General features: G+C 33.3%; 1 protein-coding gene and 1 long non-coding RNA gene across 2 annotated transcripts; both read right to left on the bottom strand.

The window, feature by feature from the left end:
• Positions 1-216: 216 nt before the first annotated feature.
• Positions 217-9,803, bottom strand: LOC147908608 (uncharacterized). Its single transcript, XR_015546166.1, has 2 exons — positions 9,253-9,803; positions 217-9,149 (listed from the first exon to the last, which is right to left on the bottom strand). It is a non-coding gene; the product is annotated as an uncharacterized LOC147908608 (long non-coding RNA).
• Positions 9,804-10,404: 601 nt separating this feature from the next.
• Positions 10,405-17,540, bottom strand: LOC147908607 (uncharacterized). Its single transcript, XM_087409487.1, has 3 exons — positions 16,035-17,540; positions 15,810-15,896; positions 10,405-15,736 (listed from the first exon to the last, which is right to left on the bottom strand). Exons 1-3 carry the CDS (start codon positions 17,076-17,078, stop codon positions 15,641-15,643), a joined length of 1,227 nt encoding a protein of 408 aa, XP_087265613.1. The 5' UTR covers positions 17,079-17,540; the 3' UTR covers positions 10,405-15,640.
• Between the last annotated feature and the right edge of the window lie 41 nt (positions 17,541-17,581).

Here is a 17,581-nt window from a genome sequence, read left to right as displayed (position 1 = left end):
CAAACGGATGTTTATCTTTCTTCGTTTATTACATGAGACGTTATTAAATAATTATAATTAAATACGTTTGACGGTGCGTCTTTTCAAAGGACGTACCACGTTGTCCATTATCTTGCAGTCTATCTCAGAGTTTTAAATTTAGGTGGGCAATTAGGTGGATAATAATGTTTTGAGAGTAGAACACAGAAGTTGTGTTGCATTAAGGAAAATAAATGATTTAATTTTTTTTTTGCAAACGAGTCGTTTCTTTATACCACAGTTATATTCATCGAGGCTCGTATCTTTCACTCTGGATTTGTCTTGAAAAGTGTAACACACACTTGAGTGATTTAGGCTAAGAAGAGTACGCTAGAAAACATACGGTGAATCTTGAGTAACCAAATCGCCAACCAAGCTTATGGACGAAGCATCACTGCACGCAACTCGCATTACTCGAATGGAGATTATAATCGTTCGCGCAATATATATTGTGTCACGTACGTCTCTCAGCGAAAATCCCGAAGTATTATTCTTCTTGACGTTTACATACGTTGACTTCCGCGCGGCTTGTGTCGCAAAAGCAGACGCAGTAATGCAGATATGCGAATCATTTCCGCTACGAGTACTCGTGTCAGCGCATAGAGCACACAGGCTGGTTTGTGTTCTAAAGCACAAAAAAGGTTTCTTTTATTCTTTATCAAAATAAAATTATGCGGCGAGCGTAGCCAAACGGAAGAAATCGAAAGAAATAGTTTAAAAAAAAAAAGAAAGGAAAAGTTGTATCTGCGTAAATTGTAATTGCATTATGATGACAAAAGTAGCTTTATAACTTTTGTTTTAGCCTTAAAGAATGTTATATCGTAAAAGAATTCTATTTACCAATTTTACGTTTGTAAACTAGTCAGACCGTGTTTTAAGTTTTAATCATACTAATTGCTTGAAACCAAGTTTTTAGCGGAAATTTCCGCTATTGTTTCGCCAGAAACTTTCTCAATCGCGATCAGTTCTACAGGAACAAATGACACGAATAGATTGCAATAGCCAACTACTCATAGCATAGCTTCGCGTGTATTTGTAGAATTCGCGCTGTCATCAGCCTCCACCTCTCTCTTCTCTCTCTCTCTCTCTCTCTCTCTCTCTCTCTCTCTCTCACATCGGTTCGCTCGTGGAATTACCTGCGTCGCATTGCAAATGATTCTAGCTACCTTCGTTTAGCGACTAGCGGAGGAAACAACTTTTCACATCTTAATGCATAGCGTCCTCTTTGCGACATATATATTGTCACGACGATGTAACTCATTTATAATCATAAAGCTGGTAATTCGCGCGTGCTGTATAATTCAGGAATATTTTACTGTTGGCTCGACGAGCGTGCACTAACTAAATAACGGCCCAAGTCCGGGCATTACTACGGATTGCTCCCACTTGTCTCGCAGTCTTTCGATTCGATTGCATTTCTATTAATAGCAACTGTATAATTTATAAACTCTATAGTCTCATATATAAGTACTGTAATTCCATTTGCAATTCCTTTGATTAATTTGAAGCCGATTGTCGGATTAATATTTTGTTTCAAACAATATCACATTTAGATAAATAATTTATTACGTTCTATAAATTAAATATAATCTAATACGAGAGGTACAGATTTAATATTACTCTAATGTTCTTTATTAATAGGATGCTGTTTTAATAATGGACATATATTAATACAACGTGTGCTATTCTAAACAGTGCTTTTGTTCTCCAGCAGAACATGGTGGAAAACAGTTTTCTCATCCAAAGAAGAAGAAACCAAAAATGTTAAATTCTTTCATTATGAATTTAAGCAACTATCTCTTAATATACGACAAAATTATCTGCGATATATTCGCAATACCTTGATATTTCACATGTACTGGCGAACGTATGTGTCTCTTCCGAACATTTGTCTCGTGTAACTTCCGTATAGCTCATAATCCAGGAATATCTCACGCCTATCGTTCCGGACGCGGAAGATAAATACAACGACCGGCTGCTGTGCTCGTTGGGCGCATTACTCTAGTTTCTGTGCAGGTGTTCCTGGAATTTGCATTACCGAGCTACTACCACTGGGTGAGTTTCTTCGTTCGACGTCGCATCCTCGCGCCAACGTGTTGTGCTTGTGGTGTGAGAATTGGGGAGGAAGAGGAGAAGAGAGATAATACGCTGCTTCGATATCACGGGCTGGATATTACAATAATTAAATGGAAGACCCGTTTTAGGCGACGATGACGCAGCGGAAATGGTTGGGTCTCTCTTTCGTTCGCGTAACGTGTTAACGTCTGACTCCCGTTACAGGCATTAACGTTCAAATAATCAAACTGAAGGTGGAAAGAGGAAATTTAAAATCATATATTTGTAATAAAGGGAGGAATGTATGTATGCTTTGTAACTGTTATATAAAAGTTTTATTATATACGCAAACGTAAATATACATAACTCACGCAAATTTTATGGGTAAGTGTGTAATAAATGTATATTTTCATAATAGATGCGTATATCCATATGTGTAATATATAATAATATTCCTTTAATATCGGTTATTCATATATTGGTCGCTAGTTTTACTTATTATTATAATAAATTTATTATACGATAGCCTGAATGTAAAATATTTGATATCGGATTCCTTCCTTGAAATTAATCTAAAATGCTATTTTTCTACTGAACATAAAACTCAGCACTCGTGACTGGAATTAAATATTACAGCTTGATAATGAAATGAAATTTGAATATTTATCATTACGCCATTTTTCAAGATTATGTATAAAGCTCAAGAGATTAATCTAATAACGCCAGATCTAATTATAATACTAGATCTATATATAATTCGAATTTATCCCATGTAGTTAATAATTTATATCTGTCAATATGTATCGATAATGAGAATATATTTCCGAATTGAGCGCACTAAACGGGTTAAAGCGATGCAACTGTTGAGAAACTGTTGCAGTAGAGCAAGATGCAGGGTAGCGATCTATCACTGCGTCGTAAAACTCGACAAGCTATGTAAGGAAGCTCATTTTAAGGAAAAATGCCCTATGAAGGTGGATTTCGTTTATTTATTAACATATAAAATGTTTCACTAGTGACTAGACTTGAATTTATGACAACACTGTATTTAAAGTTACGTAAGTAAAACTTTTTCATTTATAATTACACGCGCGCTCGTGCGATGTAATTTAGATTTCTTTCAAATTTCCTACATATTTGATACTAATTTATAAAAAATAAAATGTCATATTGTTATAAAAATTTGCATTTCTACAAAAAAGCAGTTTTTTAATATTATATATTTATAAATAAATAAAACCGCATGCGTTTGCAAGTAGTATATATTTGAAAAATATTTTTTCATAACTTGTTATTTTATAAATCACTCTCTGTAATACATATATACCGCTTGTTTTTTATTTCAAAACATTTTTTCTTATTATATTGCACTATTTTTACATTTAATTTATTTTTATTTAGAAATTATTGGTTTCGCGTTATATTTATTTAACTAATAGTAAAATATATTACAGAGGAGAACAAATTTTCATCTTCTCTTAAAAAACCTTATTTTTTATATTACTTAGAGAATTCTACAGCCAGTCATTTTTCATTTATTTTTATACTTTAACTAAATTGCATGCAATGTACAGAATAGACTTCCATCTAGTATGGAAGTCCGTTTATTTAGTTGAGTAAAAAGATTATTCTGAGGGAGATTATTCATCAATTAAAAAAAAAAAAAAATTTGTTCGCGCTTACACTTAGGATTTTGTGGCCCATCTTTCATTTCTTTTTGCACTTCAGCTCGCGTGTAACAAAAGTGACGGAATAGATCGTCTATTTACAGACCAGACCCTCGTCACCCGTGCGTGTATATCGCGATCTCTGTCAGTTGACGACTATCCCGTGGCATATGAATACACGCACTTACAACGCCCGTCTACCGATGAAAAGATAATTGCATATTTAATTCATCATTCGTTTCATACGCTTTTATGCCGCCAAAAAGATATATTATTCTTTAGCACTATTGACGTATACCACTGATAAATTTTCAATGTTGTTTGTATACACCGTTTTATTGATCGTTAGATTATTTCTGCCGTCACCAAGACCATAGTATATTAAGCGCTTTTACTCTGTAATTGTATCCGTCATGAATAGCACGATATCAAGATAACATGTTATTTATGAAAATGTAACAACTAATTAATTAAATCGATTAATTAATAATTATGTGTGTTTATTTGAGGTCTTTATATTTGAAACTACTTTAAATTAAGTATTTGATTTATCGAAAATTGAATAAAATATCATCAGAAATGAAGAAATGCTTTAGAATAAAATAAAGTTGAATTAAAGTAGAAGAATTAAAATTCAAAGTAAAATGTTTTTATAAAATCTCTTTTTCCAGATAAATGATTTTTGAAGTTAAATATGATAAATTATATGTCTAATTTATTTGCAAGATATTTAAATATTTTAATGTGTGTGTGTGTGTGTGTGTGTGTGTGTGTATATACACATATGGATTTAAAAAGATGAATTTTATCGAAAATTAAATAAAAGAAATGTTAAGTAAGTATTATCAATTACATTTAATTTCATAAAATAAAAAAAGAATAATAGTAGAGAATAAAATAATTTGCTTCCATATATTACACTCTCATAAATATGATGAATTAAACAGAGATAAAAATGTCAAGATGATGAAAAGGGAAAGCTGGTGTTGATATATAATTTTATGAAATAGTAATGTGGACGCGTAACGAATGTAACGCTTTATTATGTGCGGACATAATAATGTGAAGATATAATGAGGTGCTGTGCACGGGAGAGCAACCATTGTATAAGATAAAAACTTAATTAAAGCAGCTTGCGCACAATTTTGATTATCATAAGGGTTATTACATACTCACATCGAGTACAAAGCATTATTTTAACTACAGGCGATGTTGCCCACAGTATATTCAGGTTTATGTCACGCAAATATTATTATAGGTTGAAGAACGAGCGAATATAACGCAGAAATGCAAATATAACGTTAAATATGAAAGTTTGCTGGTGCAATTTTTTCGCACAATTCATTAGCCAGAGAGTGTATGTGGACAATGAATATACTGATTATGTGAGCCAGTACGTGCGAAAACATACGTGAAATGCGTTCACGTTACATATCTGTTTCAGAGATTACAAGCCTTTAAAAAACATTACGAATTTGAGGAATTTTCATGTAGCACTCTTGTAGGAGATTACTTTTTGGCAATTATTAATGTTTAGTATATTAGAAGAATTCATTTATTTATTTAATGCACAAGTTAATTTTTTATTTGACATCTCGCAATATTTAACCATTGAAAGAACATTTTTTGAAAATTGACAAAAATAAAATCATATAAATTTCATTAGCTTGTATTAATAATTGCAGTAATAATAAGATAATATAATCCATTAAGCAAGATGAATATGTCTCTTCAAATAATTCTAACTATATTTATGAATTAATAAATATATGATCTCACACACACACACACACACAAAACATTTCAACTTTAGTTACATTTAATCCTCTTCAGCCATTATTACAAAATTACACATGTTATCTTTCTAATTACATATATGTGAAGAAATTATTTAAAAATATATATTATAAATAATTCATGCTGGTTAAATCAACCAGAGTTAACGTAATATAATAAATGTGAGTGTGTAAATGAAAAGGCATCTTACAAGAAGTTAAGCAGGATGAAATAATCTTCCATCTTCGACATAATTCTTGCACGGTGGTTCGGAGCTCGTTAATTAACGAGAACACGGTGCACGCGCGTGTCGCGACATGCCGGATAGCAGGGCACGAAAAAGCCATTCAGGAGCACAACCGCCCTCGTAACACCTCACAAGAAGCCCTTTACACGGCGGTGTATTATACGCGCCGTCTTACATGTCGCCAAGATGCGAATAGCCCGCTTAACGCACGGTTGTTAATTAGCGTTGGAGCTACGTAATACAACGTAAACGTAAAAGCGCTGTTCATCCCACGTGATACTGCGCGCGTAATCGGCGTGCAAAATCCACATATCGCGCAGCGAATTATCAAGTTTCGAGCAGCGCGCTCGGAAAAACGTTTGTCCCAAATGCGCGCGATACGATTATGCGAGAGAGTTTATGCGTGTATTTAAGCGAGATCGTCCAATACGTTCTATTGTGTCCACTCGGCGATTAGCATCGTCAAGTTTTGCGAGTTTTCGCGTGGTTTTTTTTATCACTCTCTTCCTACCCCCTCATTTCTCTTTTCTCACCCTTCCTCTCTTTTCTCTCTCCGCAATACGGCACGGACGCTGCGTGGCGCCGATCGGATTTCAAATTGCGCGTTTAAATTTCCGCTCCATATGCTACGAAAAATGTCGACCGCCCGAAAACCTGTGCAACGAGTAACTATGCGAATTTTCCATAGACGGGTATTATCAGCGACCGATCGATCGATCGGTCCTCGCGTTTCTCCCCGAGTCCTATTTTTTTTTTTTTTTTTTTGCGAAATATCCTCTATTTTCGTATCTACAACTTTATGTCAGATTTACGGCCGCCAATGTTTGAAATAACAAAATACACGTTAGCCGTTCTAAATTGTGACACTAGCAGTTGGCGATATCAGCCATGTCTAGCCGTGACGGATCGCTTGGTGAATTGTGAAGGATTAAGGGAGAAACTCGCCATTCTCTGACACTAATACATATTGACATGACAGTTCACACATGTATATTCTAATTACATGCCTAACTACAAACAGTCATTTTTCTAACTAATTTCTAACTTTAATTATTCTACGTAAACTTTGTCGACATTATGAAGAAACTTAATCCTTAATTAACATAAGATTAATTTAAATTGATCTATAGTGCTAAAAGTAATAATTCTGCTTTCTCCTTATATCTTCTTTGATATGACATAAATCTCACACGGAATGTACGAAAATCTTTTATATTATAACTATTATATTATGGTAAAACTTTGAAAAATTATTAAATAAACGATTTATGTAATATCATTTGATTCTTTATTATTTCATAAAAATATACATACAAATTATTATAAAAAAGATAACATGGAAAATTTTTTTTATCAATGCGAGAGGAGAGAAAATAAAAATTATGTGGAAATCAATACTGGATAAAATATCATCATTGTTGTTTTAAATTCTAAAATAATAAAAATAATACGAGTAATTATAACAAAAGAATATAAAAATATATGTCGTGAGAATGCAGATTTTTAAAACACTATATTCATTCCCGTAGACAAAGGAAGAAGTATTATTAAACGAGACACTGCATGTTGTACGTCAACTGATATTTTCATATATGAATGCATTAAATAAAAACATGATCCTTTTTACAAAAATACAATGCAGAAATAAGAACCAATCGATTTTTCGGCAGCAAATGATGCATGTATTGTACGTTTATATTTCAAGCATATTGGTTTTCTGCGAGAAAATTGAAATATTTGAAGTATATATGTTATATTTATATTATGTTATAAAATATTGTTTTTATCTCTCATTTATAATTATCTTTTATTCTGTAAGGAATCTTATACTAATATATGAACACGGAAAATAACTGATAATGAAGACAGCTTGAATAAGTTCTGAAGTATATCTAAGCGAAAAAAATTGCGATCTATTTCGTGGAAATATTGATTTTCAATGTTCGTGAAATTAAAAATAAGAGATGAAGAGACTATTCTGTGTGAGGAAGCAGAGACTTAAATTATTCTTAATTACCCCTAGATGAATGTTAGATGATTCTATTGTAGATACCTCGTAGGTATGTAATTTCACATTCGTCATATTCGTATCAGGTTAAATTACATAAAGCAATTATAGTCAGCAATTGTTCGCGACAAACTTCAGTCCAAGGCTAAATTTAATAACGGAAAATTTTACAAGAGATTAGTTATTTCCGTTTTTCTTTCTGATGACAATAATGTAAACGAAAGAAAATCTCGAATAGCTTGAATATCAAAATAATCCGGCGTAAATATTTATGAATTTACACATTGATTAACAACGGTTAATCGACCAATTAAAGCATGATGACAAACGAGATATCGCAAGTTAACAGTCGGATGAACATATGTCACTTCACGATTGAGGTTTTATTGAAAAATCCATAATATCCTGCATGCACGATACAAAGTTTGATATACACAAACCAGATCGTGTGGACGATACGTAGATACAGATGACTAATCAGCGTTTCCTGAACTACGCAGGGAATTATGGTATATATACACACAATGTCGGCGGGCTCATTGATCCGTATGCGAGACAGCGTGGAAATCGGAGCTCCGCTCGTTGCGCTATAGCTCTATAAACGACGACGATGATGAAAAAATATATCGCTGATAGCCCCGTCGTTGGCGCGCACGCGAACTCGAATCGGGACAAGCGCTTTGCACCTCTGAACCAGAAAATCCGATACGCGTCGATGTATACTCCCCCTCACGCTAACGCGAAAAAACTGCGCGCGGCTAAATGTATCAAAATTTGAGACTAGGAGAGAAAAACTACAATCGCCGCCGGCACCCGTCACAGTTTCCGCATATAAAAGTCGGATCACACGTTCCGCGAGCACCGATTTTAATCTTCGGAAAATTGTCGACCGTATTCGCGATTGAGTGGTAATCCCCGATAACACTATAATGTAGAAAGACCAACGCGCAGAACGGCTGCGGTATGAAAGAGGCATATTGGGCATAGCTTAACGAAATCTAGCGGCCGGACTCGCGCAGACAAACGCAGTCGTCGACCATTTAACGAGCCTAGATTCTAATCGTGAATTCGAAGCTACGATGAAACTTACTAAAGTATGTCGAAATTCTTTTTTCACCCTTTCGTTTTCAATCACAAGTGTTATTACTGCTATTAATTTTTTTACTAAGATAAAAAAGCTAAGATTAAAAAACTTCTTTTGTGCAGCTTTTGAGTTTTAAAGTTTTTATTAATTTTTACATTTTTACGTGGATATAAATACTTTGGAAAAATGTTTTCTTAATGCACATGACACAGATTTTCTATAGAGAAATCTTTTGATAGAAAATTAATTTTAATTTGTAACATCTTTTATAGACACAGTTAATACTGTGCTCCACTGAAATATAAGAACAATAACTTTTTGAACTATAATCTAAATTAAAATAACTATTCTTAACATTATATATTGAAAGATATTTTAAATCACCTATAATTCTTACCGCGAACGATATATTAAATCATATAACTCTTGACGTGAATAATGAAGTCCTTTTCCTTTCATTAAGGTATGACTTTTCCAACTATTAATTAATCTGATAAATTAAAATAATTATAAACTATTATTAACATCATATTGGAAGATATATTAAATTATAAAATTCTTGCGAAGTGAATAATGAAGTCCTTCTCTGTGGGAAGAGTTTTACAAGCCTATTTCCAAGTTTCGACGTAGCCACGTTCAGTTGCTTTTATATAACAGCCGTCCATATAGCTTTTGGGGAGGAGGTGATATCGAGCTCTCAACGAGCTTTTCGTCCCCGACGAGGCCATTAGCCTGGCGTGATTTTAAGCGATCGCGAGCGTTGAACGCGCGCGACGTTTCGCGCTGCAACTTACGAACTGCAGGACAAATACGACCTCAAATACGAATTGCGTGTGGTGGGAACGAGCGGTGACTGCCTCGCAGGTTCTAAAGGTCTTTTAATTACTCCTTCGCCCGGTGTCACGCGATCAGTCGATCCGTAGCGAGTAAGTCACGTAACGGACGACGTGAGAGAGAGAGAGAGAGAGAAGAAGAAGAGATAATAAAAGGATGAAGATGAAGAAAAAGGGAAAAAGGAAAATATATATATATATATATATATAGAGAGAGAGAGAGGGGGGGGGGAAAGGAGAAAAAGAGACAGGACGCCTGGCTTTAAACTTTGGCGAACCTCGATGGCCACTACCGTTTTACACGAGCGATCGCACCGATGATTGGATACCGTTGTTTAGTGGGATACCATCCCGTTCCATCTTAACTGGAATCGTTCTGGGATCCACCCCTCACGATGAGTCTATTCCCGTCGGGCCGCTGCTCGTTGGAAGGATACCTTTGGGTGTCCTTCCGAAATACGCCTCCTGACAGTCGTATACAGGTTGCTCCTATTTCTGCCTACTCAATTCATTCTAACGACGAGATAGAAGATATTCAATGAATTTTTTTCTTAATGTAAATTTATTATTATTTGTCATATCATTAAATATCATAAAAAATACTTGGCATAAGATATTCTTTAATTATCTTTAATATATAGGATTGAATCATTTACGTTCTGTATATTTTTTTTTTTTTGAAATATTAAGAGCACTTAGCTAAATAATGGTCTTTATTTTATCTTTTCTTTAATGTATTTTACAAATACTTTCTAAAGATGTTAGAGTATATGTAAGAATAATATAATAATTTTGGTACACTTATAAAAGTAATGAAAATTAACCCGGACACGAACAGCCCATTATATGTACAAAGGGTCGGAAAATTATGGTGTGTACTAAGGATTAAGCTTCTGAAAAAAAAAAATGCTGATTAAATCAAGTTATCTAAAACATGATATCACATATCTAAAACTGAATATTGTATTTATATTATCCGTAAATCGATATAGTTTATCTATTTTTATGTTTGCACACATTTGTTTTTTCATTTGTTTTCCATTATCTCGCTTAGATAAAAAAATGACTAATTGACTATCGTCTATTTGAAATTTATATAATCATCGCAAACATGATTTGTGATAATTTTCCAGCGACGTTCTCTTGAAATACATATTTTTGTGATATTCCTTCGACGCTGCTGCAATTTTACTTATTTCGATTTGCTGTACTATATTATAGAATACGTGTATGTCCGTGGAATGAAATTTCGTTTTCCCGACGTCGTTGCGGATTCCATCCGAAAAGATGCTGAGCTTTCGTTCGGCACAGAAAGCGCGAACGATTACGTGCCCCCTGTTTTAACCAATATATATATCGAAAATCGTCTCGACTCTTGATATTGCACCATATACCTAAATATTCCAGAATACGTCGGTGCCAACTGCCACGTCATTTAGTTAATTTTTGTTAACTATTTGAAAGCTTTACTATTACTTTTTCTTTCTTTTTATTCCTATTTTTTCACAATATTAGTTTTACATACTATTTTGTCACGTTAAATATCATTTTCGCAAACATTTTCTTTATTATTCTAAGAGCGGCTTCAGAGATGATATGGCCGATGCCAGCATTACCAAATATTACACACATAAACACATACACATGTGACATGCATGTAATTATCCATCTGTAGGCCAATATTTAGCGAATGTGTAATGTTTGCATTAAGTACATTGGCTATATCGTTTGAAGCCATCTGGATATAAGTTCTGTATGTGTAAAGATATTATATTAACTCCCTCCCCCCAAAATAAATTTATTTATATATTTCTTTCTCTTCCTTCTCCATATTGATTTCTAAGATTATTAATATTTTCTTCATCGCGCTACGTATAAAATATCCAATTCTCGTGCGACAGCTGTTCTGAGAGTCCTAGTTTTTTTTCACTTTTTATTGGATTTTAATTTGACGAAAGTAGCTCTTTTCCAACATTTAAAATCGCAAAATTATCGTTCTTATATGATATCTCTATCGTTACCAATTATTGAACAATAAGTAAAAGGATATTGGTCTTACATACTTAAATATTCTAGAGCACGAATTAATCTACCATTTAGTAGATTATTTCTGTTAACATGACCTGAAAGCTTTTTTCAAATTTTCCTCTTTTGTCTTTTTCTTTTTTCATTTTTTATTTTTAGTTATTAACTAATAACTCAATTTCTATTAAAGCGTGATTCTTTGATATCACTCTTATAAATAATAAATAATAAATAATAATCTTATATTCAATATTTTCAAGTTGCCTTGAAACCTGCTTTATTGAAGTCAAGTTGTGCGCGGAAAGCCTCGATGATTTTAGATTACTCGAAAGATTTCGAGTTACATAAAACTTCAGAGAAGTGTGGAAGAAGCTTTCGTTTTTACTGCACGATCGGCAGTACTGAAGTTGCAGAATCCGCCCCGATGATGAATGTGCCAGACAGTTATCTGGAATTATTAAATAATCGACGATAAAAAGTGAAATTGATTCGATACGCGAATCTCCAGATATCTCTAGTCCGGAAATTTGGCGGAGGCTGGCTACTCTCACGCACGAGACTGGCCGATATACACAATTTCCTCTCGCGGCGAGTCCGGGATGTCCCGAAATTCGATGAAAAGGTCCGCTACAAATGAGATTACGAAACTGTACCAAGTGAGAGCGTTATCGGGCCGCGAAAAACGACGCACGTTCTGTCTCGCTACGTATCAGTGTGGCGGATCCTCGTCAGTAATCGATTATTTCTTACGCGCGCGTGAGAGATATCAAGAGATAGATAGGTAAATCGATAAATAGCTAGATAGATGAAACATTTATTGGTGTTTTAGGTCATGCCCTCTAATAACATACAGAATAAACAACGACGTTCAAGAGTGAGGAACACAAAAATAAGAAATTTAACAAACAATTAGCGCTGAAATTTGGAGAAATACAAAATAAGAAAATTTATAGACAAGTAGCGTAGAAATTTGGGGAAAATATTACAAGAATAAAATTAGATAGAATATAATGTAATATAATAAGCGAGAACAGAAAAAATATATGTAAAAAAAAAACGAAAACAGTAATCGATGTTAAGATGAAAAAAAGTAGAGAGAGAGAGAGAGAGAGAGAGAGAGAGAGAGAGAGAGAGAGAGAGAACGAATAAATTCTTATTATTATTTAAAAAATACAACTCTTACAAATAACCTTAAGTCTAAATTATTAAGAGAGAAAGAGAGAAAGGGGGAAAGAGAAAGAGAAGAAGAGAGAGTCCTTTCCATGAGTTAATACCGGAGTAAGTTCGTCGATACAAAATAATCCGCGGTGACAAATGTCAAGGCAAGACAGGTCTTGGTAGAGAGGCTTCGGTTCGATGGTCGTATAAATTTGTAGATTCCAGCGCCCGTGGGACGATCCTAGAAGATACCTACCTACCTATCTACTTACCTACGTTGTTCCGAATCGGCGATTCGCAAGATACATGGCCGGTTGTTAGCCTTCTAACGAGGCTTTAAGCCCCACCTGAGCGATGCCACTCGTTAACAGCGGCTACCGAAAGCTATAGTTACGCAGGAACGTTTTAAATCTTTCCTTCGCGCGTTTTATCAAGAACGTGTCTTTACTTTATGTGCAATCTACAATATACACATTGCATTAGGTCAAATGCAGTACGAGTACAAATCACGGTTTTTACTATTTTAATGGCTCATAATTTTTTCGCCAAATTTATCAGTTTTTTTTTATTTGAATGAAATAGTAGCAACTATTAATTAGATATTTTTCTCATTTAAGCATCTTATTATTAAAATATTTATTGTTTAAATTTTGGAAATTGCCAAAAACAAACAATATGTAATTTATTGTAAATTATTTTATAGAGTAATTTATTAATCTCTTTATTTTTTTTTTATTTCACATATTTCAACAGAGATTTCTGTTTGGAAATTGGATAGACTTATGAGTTTTCAGGCATTATATTGTATTTATTGTATCTAATAAATAAATCGGCCTGATGTTTGTATTTCTGACGGCGGAAGGTTGTATTTCCCACCAACATCCGCGACGTTAATGTTGTAACGAACGTTGCTAACGCATCAGGGAACTAGTTGGCATAGAGCAGTACAACATCCGCTTGCTTCTTTCGAAGGAAACCAAATTCCGCGACACGGATACTTTGAGAGACACGAAATATGCAAATTGAGAGATGGCAATAAAAAAAAAGGAAAGCACACTCGTGACCTGCACTCGTGAATATGGAAGGGCAAATCTGAAATGTTAAGGAACACATTCGTGAGGCGAATTTAAAACATATAATATATCATAACGCGTGCGTGTATTTGTGTGTGTATTTATTTTCCGGGCGCTTATGCGAACGCATCGTAAAAAGCATGTTTTCATTTATGAAAAAGCGAGATACTTTTGGTACCAATACATGCAGAGTGGACTTCAAAGGAACATAAATTCTTCCGAGTTTTCATCAACACGTGAGCTCAAATGTAATGTTAAGTAAGGGAGACCAAGGACAAATATAACACGGGAAAATTACAAATGTCACAAAAAAAATACCAATTAACCAATAAATTTCGCCTTCCACTTTTATATGTCGATTACACTCCTCCTTTACTTCAGTTATTGATTATACGTATAACTAGTAATACATATAAATAAACGATTCTTGGAATTTTACTTTATTTTATTAAAATATTACATGAAAAGTAAGTTTTTAGTATCAGTTTCAATCTTTTTTCTAATTGCGTAAAATTGTTTGATTTTTTGCATTATATTAAATAGACATTAAACTGGAAGATAAATATAAAATTTATTATGGTTGTAAGTTAAATGAGCATGTAGTAATTAACATGTTAATGAGTGACAAGATATTACTTTGTGCCCGTTTAATTTTTTTCTATGCCCTGTCTAAGAATGTCAGACTTTTTATGCGAAATGAGATCTACATCATATCTCTCGACCTAGAAAGGACGCCCCTAAGCAAAAAGACAGATGGGGTAGACCTCACTTTGCGTGGAAAGTCGGATGCCCACAGATAGGGGGAAGAAATGGACCTCGTTTTATATGGAAAATTGAACATCTTTAGGCGGAGGTGGAGTAGACCTCACTTTAAGACCTCACTGTGGAAAGACGGACGGAAAGTAGTCCCTTCGGAATTTATTCTTTAAAGAGAAGATTTACTATTAAAAATTGCATTTTAACTTTAAACTTCTCAAAAACTATAACAGACCGTCACACAGTTGTTAAGATAAAATTATTCAGGATCAAAGTACAGTGCTATAGATTATGATTAATCTAACTATTTATCTAGATTAAAATTGATCGACATATTTTTCTTGATAAAATTTTTAATAAATCATAATCGATATAACTACTTATCTAGATTAAAAATAATCGATATATTCTCTTCGGTGAAATTTGTAACAGATCGTAATTTATAGATTGTGTGCAGGATGGTTAATTTTTTTATTTCAGCAATAATAAAATAATGCAGTGACGAAAGACATGAATATTATCACGCTAATTCATCAATCGTATTACACATTTCAATGAAATGTCTTTTAATCATCGTTAATAAATAAATTAGAAACGCAAAAAAATACTCAATAAGTTGTTTACGAAAATCAATTTTAATCGTAAAGTCCATTTCAAAAATATATTTTCTTTTCAATTGTTAATGTTGTGAGAAAAACAAGAGTACAATAAATCTGAATTAATCTAAATAAATATTAGATAAGATTAATCAAAGGTATCGTTAATAAATTTTAATCTCAAGTTATCATATTAGTAAGACGATATTTCTTACAAACGTATTTATTATATTTGTCATACATTCACATGTACCTAATGATAAAACATACACAAAAGAATACGTTTTTATATTTAAATATATATTTTTTTATTTGAATTGATTATCTTCTTCTAATTGGATTGTTTATGTAATATTGTTTGTAATCTTTCTATTGCAAGCTTTATTGGTAATTAAAAATTGTATTAAAATTAATAGATACGTAGTGATGTTACTCACTATCTAAAATTAAAATTATATATAAAATTATATATAAGCAATACATATTACCTAAAACAAATAATTATTCACTCACCGCAACGAGAAGCGTTGCATCTAGTATAAGACCCTTAGCGGAAAATATATTTTCCCGATTCAGTACTTGCAAGGAGAACAGCTGCAACTACAAAATATCAGATTAGAAGATAATTAAGTACAAAATTAAGAAATAATTACTAACTGCACAGATTTAATGTATAAAATTTGGCACGCAAGATATCTTCAGAAAAATGTACAAATCAAATTTTATTGTTTTATTTACTTCATCTTTGATTTGTTCATCGATAGTATCGTTCAGTATTTCATGAACGTTGATACCGATCCTTATGGCCTCATCCTTGCCTGTATCACAAGCCCACCCCATCAATGATATTTTGATGCAATGATACATTAAAGATATTGTCAAAAATGTATCAAATAACGTATGATTATTTATTTTCTTCTTAATTTGCCAATACATCATATAAAAATATAGATAAAAGGTAAGCTCAACAAAAGTCATAACTATGGTAGCAAGAAGTTGTAGACTGAAAGTAGTATTCAACATTTGCACTGTGTCATTTATCATCAAATGCTCTTTTTTCAAAGCTTTAAGTTTCATTAGTAAGACTGGATTTCTCTGCTCATGATAATTTCTCCTCAAAAGATGTAGTTCGTCGCTCATCACGAGCTTCCGCAAATTCTCCAAATTATTATTGACTTCCTTAAAACAGGCTTTTAATACGCATACGCAATTTATATACAACATATCCATTTGAAATACTATCAAATTGATGTACAGTACGAGAATCTTGTCTATGATACCTAAATTTATCATATAATAATACAATATTGTTCGTCCGATTACAAAAAAGTGACCGAAAATATCTTTAGCGTGAATCAGTCGCGATAGCTTTCGGTACGAATCAGAAGACAGTCTCAAAGAGATTTCCATTACATTTTGAAGTAAGCGCATCCGAGGACCGTTCAAAATGTACGTAACAATCCCGATAAACCCGCCGAGTATAAAAAAAGAATTACGTTCAAGAGTTACAGGTATGATACCAAAATCAATCGTTCCAGTAATGTCTATCCGATACAGCATTATTAGTTCATAAATACAGAAAACGCAAGTAATGAAGGTTGTCAGAAAATAGCTTTGTTTCGTAGTTTCAAAAGTTGAACCGTTGATGCGATACGGAAATATTCCAAATATGCGGCTAAAGATGAAGCAAGGATACATAAGCGATTGAAAGTCCGTAGCATGGAACAACTGCCATTTTTGCCACACTTTGTAGTTTGTGTATCTTTGAAATTTCAATGACATATTTGTCGTTATCGGTAGAATAAAAGTTCTCAACAACTTATATCATATAACAATTTGGATTATACTGTCCAAAATGATTACTCTTTACACCTTAGCGTTAACACAAGCTTTACTGTGAGAATTTCTTTCCGTATGTAGCCTCCGAGATTATTTGATAAGGATTCATCAATCTACACTCGGCCAGTTTCCATTTAAAACTGCAAGCAGTTGCAACATCGAAACAATAAGTGGCCAATTGTTAGTCTTAAAGTAACCATGGTGCTCTTCGATCGGTAATCATCATCTTTGATATGCAGAGCAGGGGAGACCAGGGACAAATATAATACGAGAAATGCATAATGTGAAAGCAACAAACATTATAGAAAAGATATCAATCGATCAGTAATTTTTTCCCTCCATTTTTACACGTCAATCCCTTTCACGTACCCTTCCTTTTCCAGTTATTGACAATAGTCTCTGTTTTTGTTTGCGTTGTATTAAATAGATACTAAAAACTTAAAGAT

This window comes from Acromyrmex echinatior, chromosome 9, assembly GCF_024713525.1.
Source record: "Acromyrmex echinatior isolate Ae372 chromosome 9, ASM2471352v2, whole genome shotgun sequence".
NCBI lineage: Eukaryota > Metazoa > Arthropoda > Insecta > Hymenoptera > Formicidae > Acromyrmex > Acromyrmex echinatior.
Note: the sequence above shows the minus strand (reverse complement) of the source record. Positions and strands in the feature narration are given on the sequence as shown.

Bases quoted from the DNA above. Each gene is read 5' to 3' on its own strand.
- LOC147908607 (XM_087409487.1), bottom strand. From the start codon at position 17,078: ATGTCATTGAAATTTCAAAGATACACAAACTACAAAGTGTGGCAAAAA. The intron at 15,897-16,034 runs GTAAATAAAACA...GATATTTTGTAG, and splicing joins ATGAACAAATCAAAGATGAA to TTGCAGCTGTTCTCCTTGCA. The intron at 15,737-15,809 runs GTGAGTGAATAA...TTTTAATTTTAG, and splicing joins ATGCAACGCTTCTCGTTGCG to ATAGTGAGTAACATCACTAC.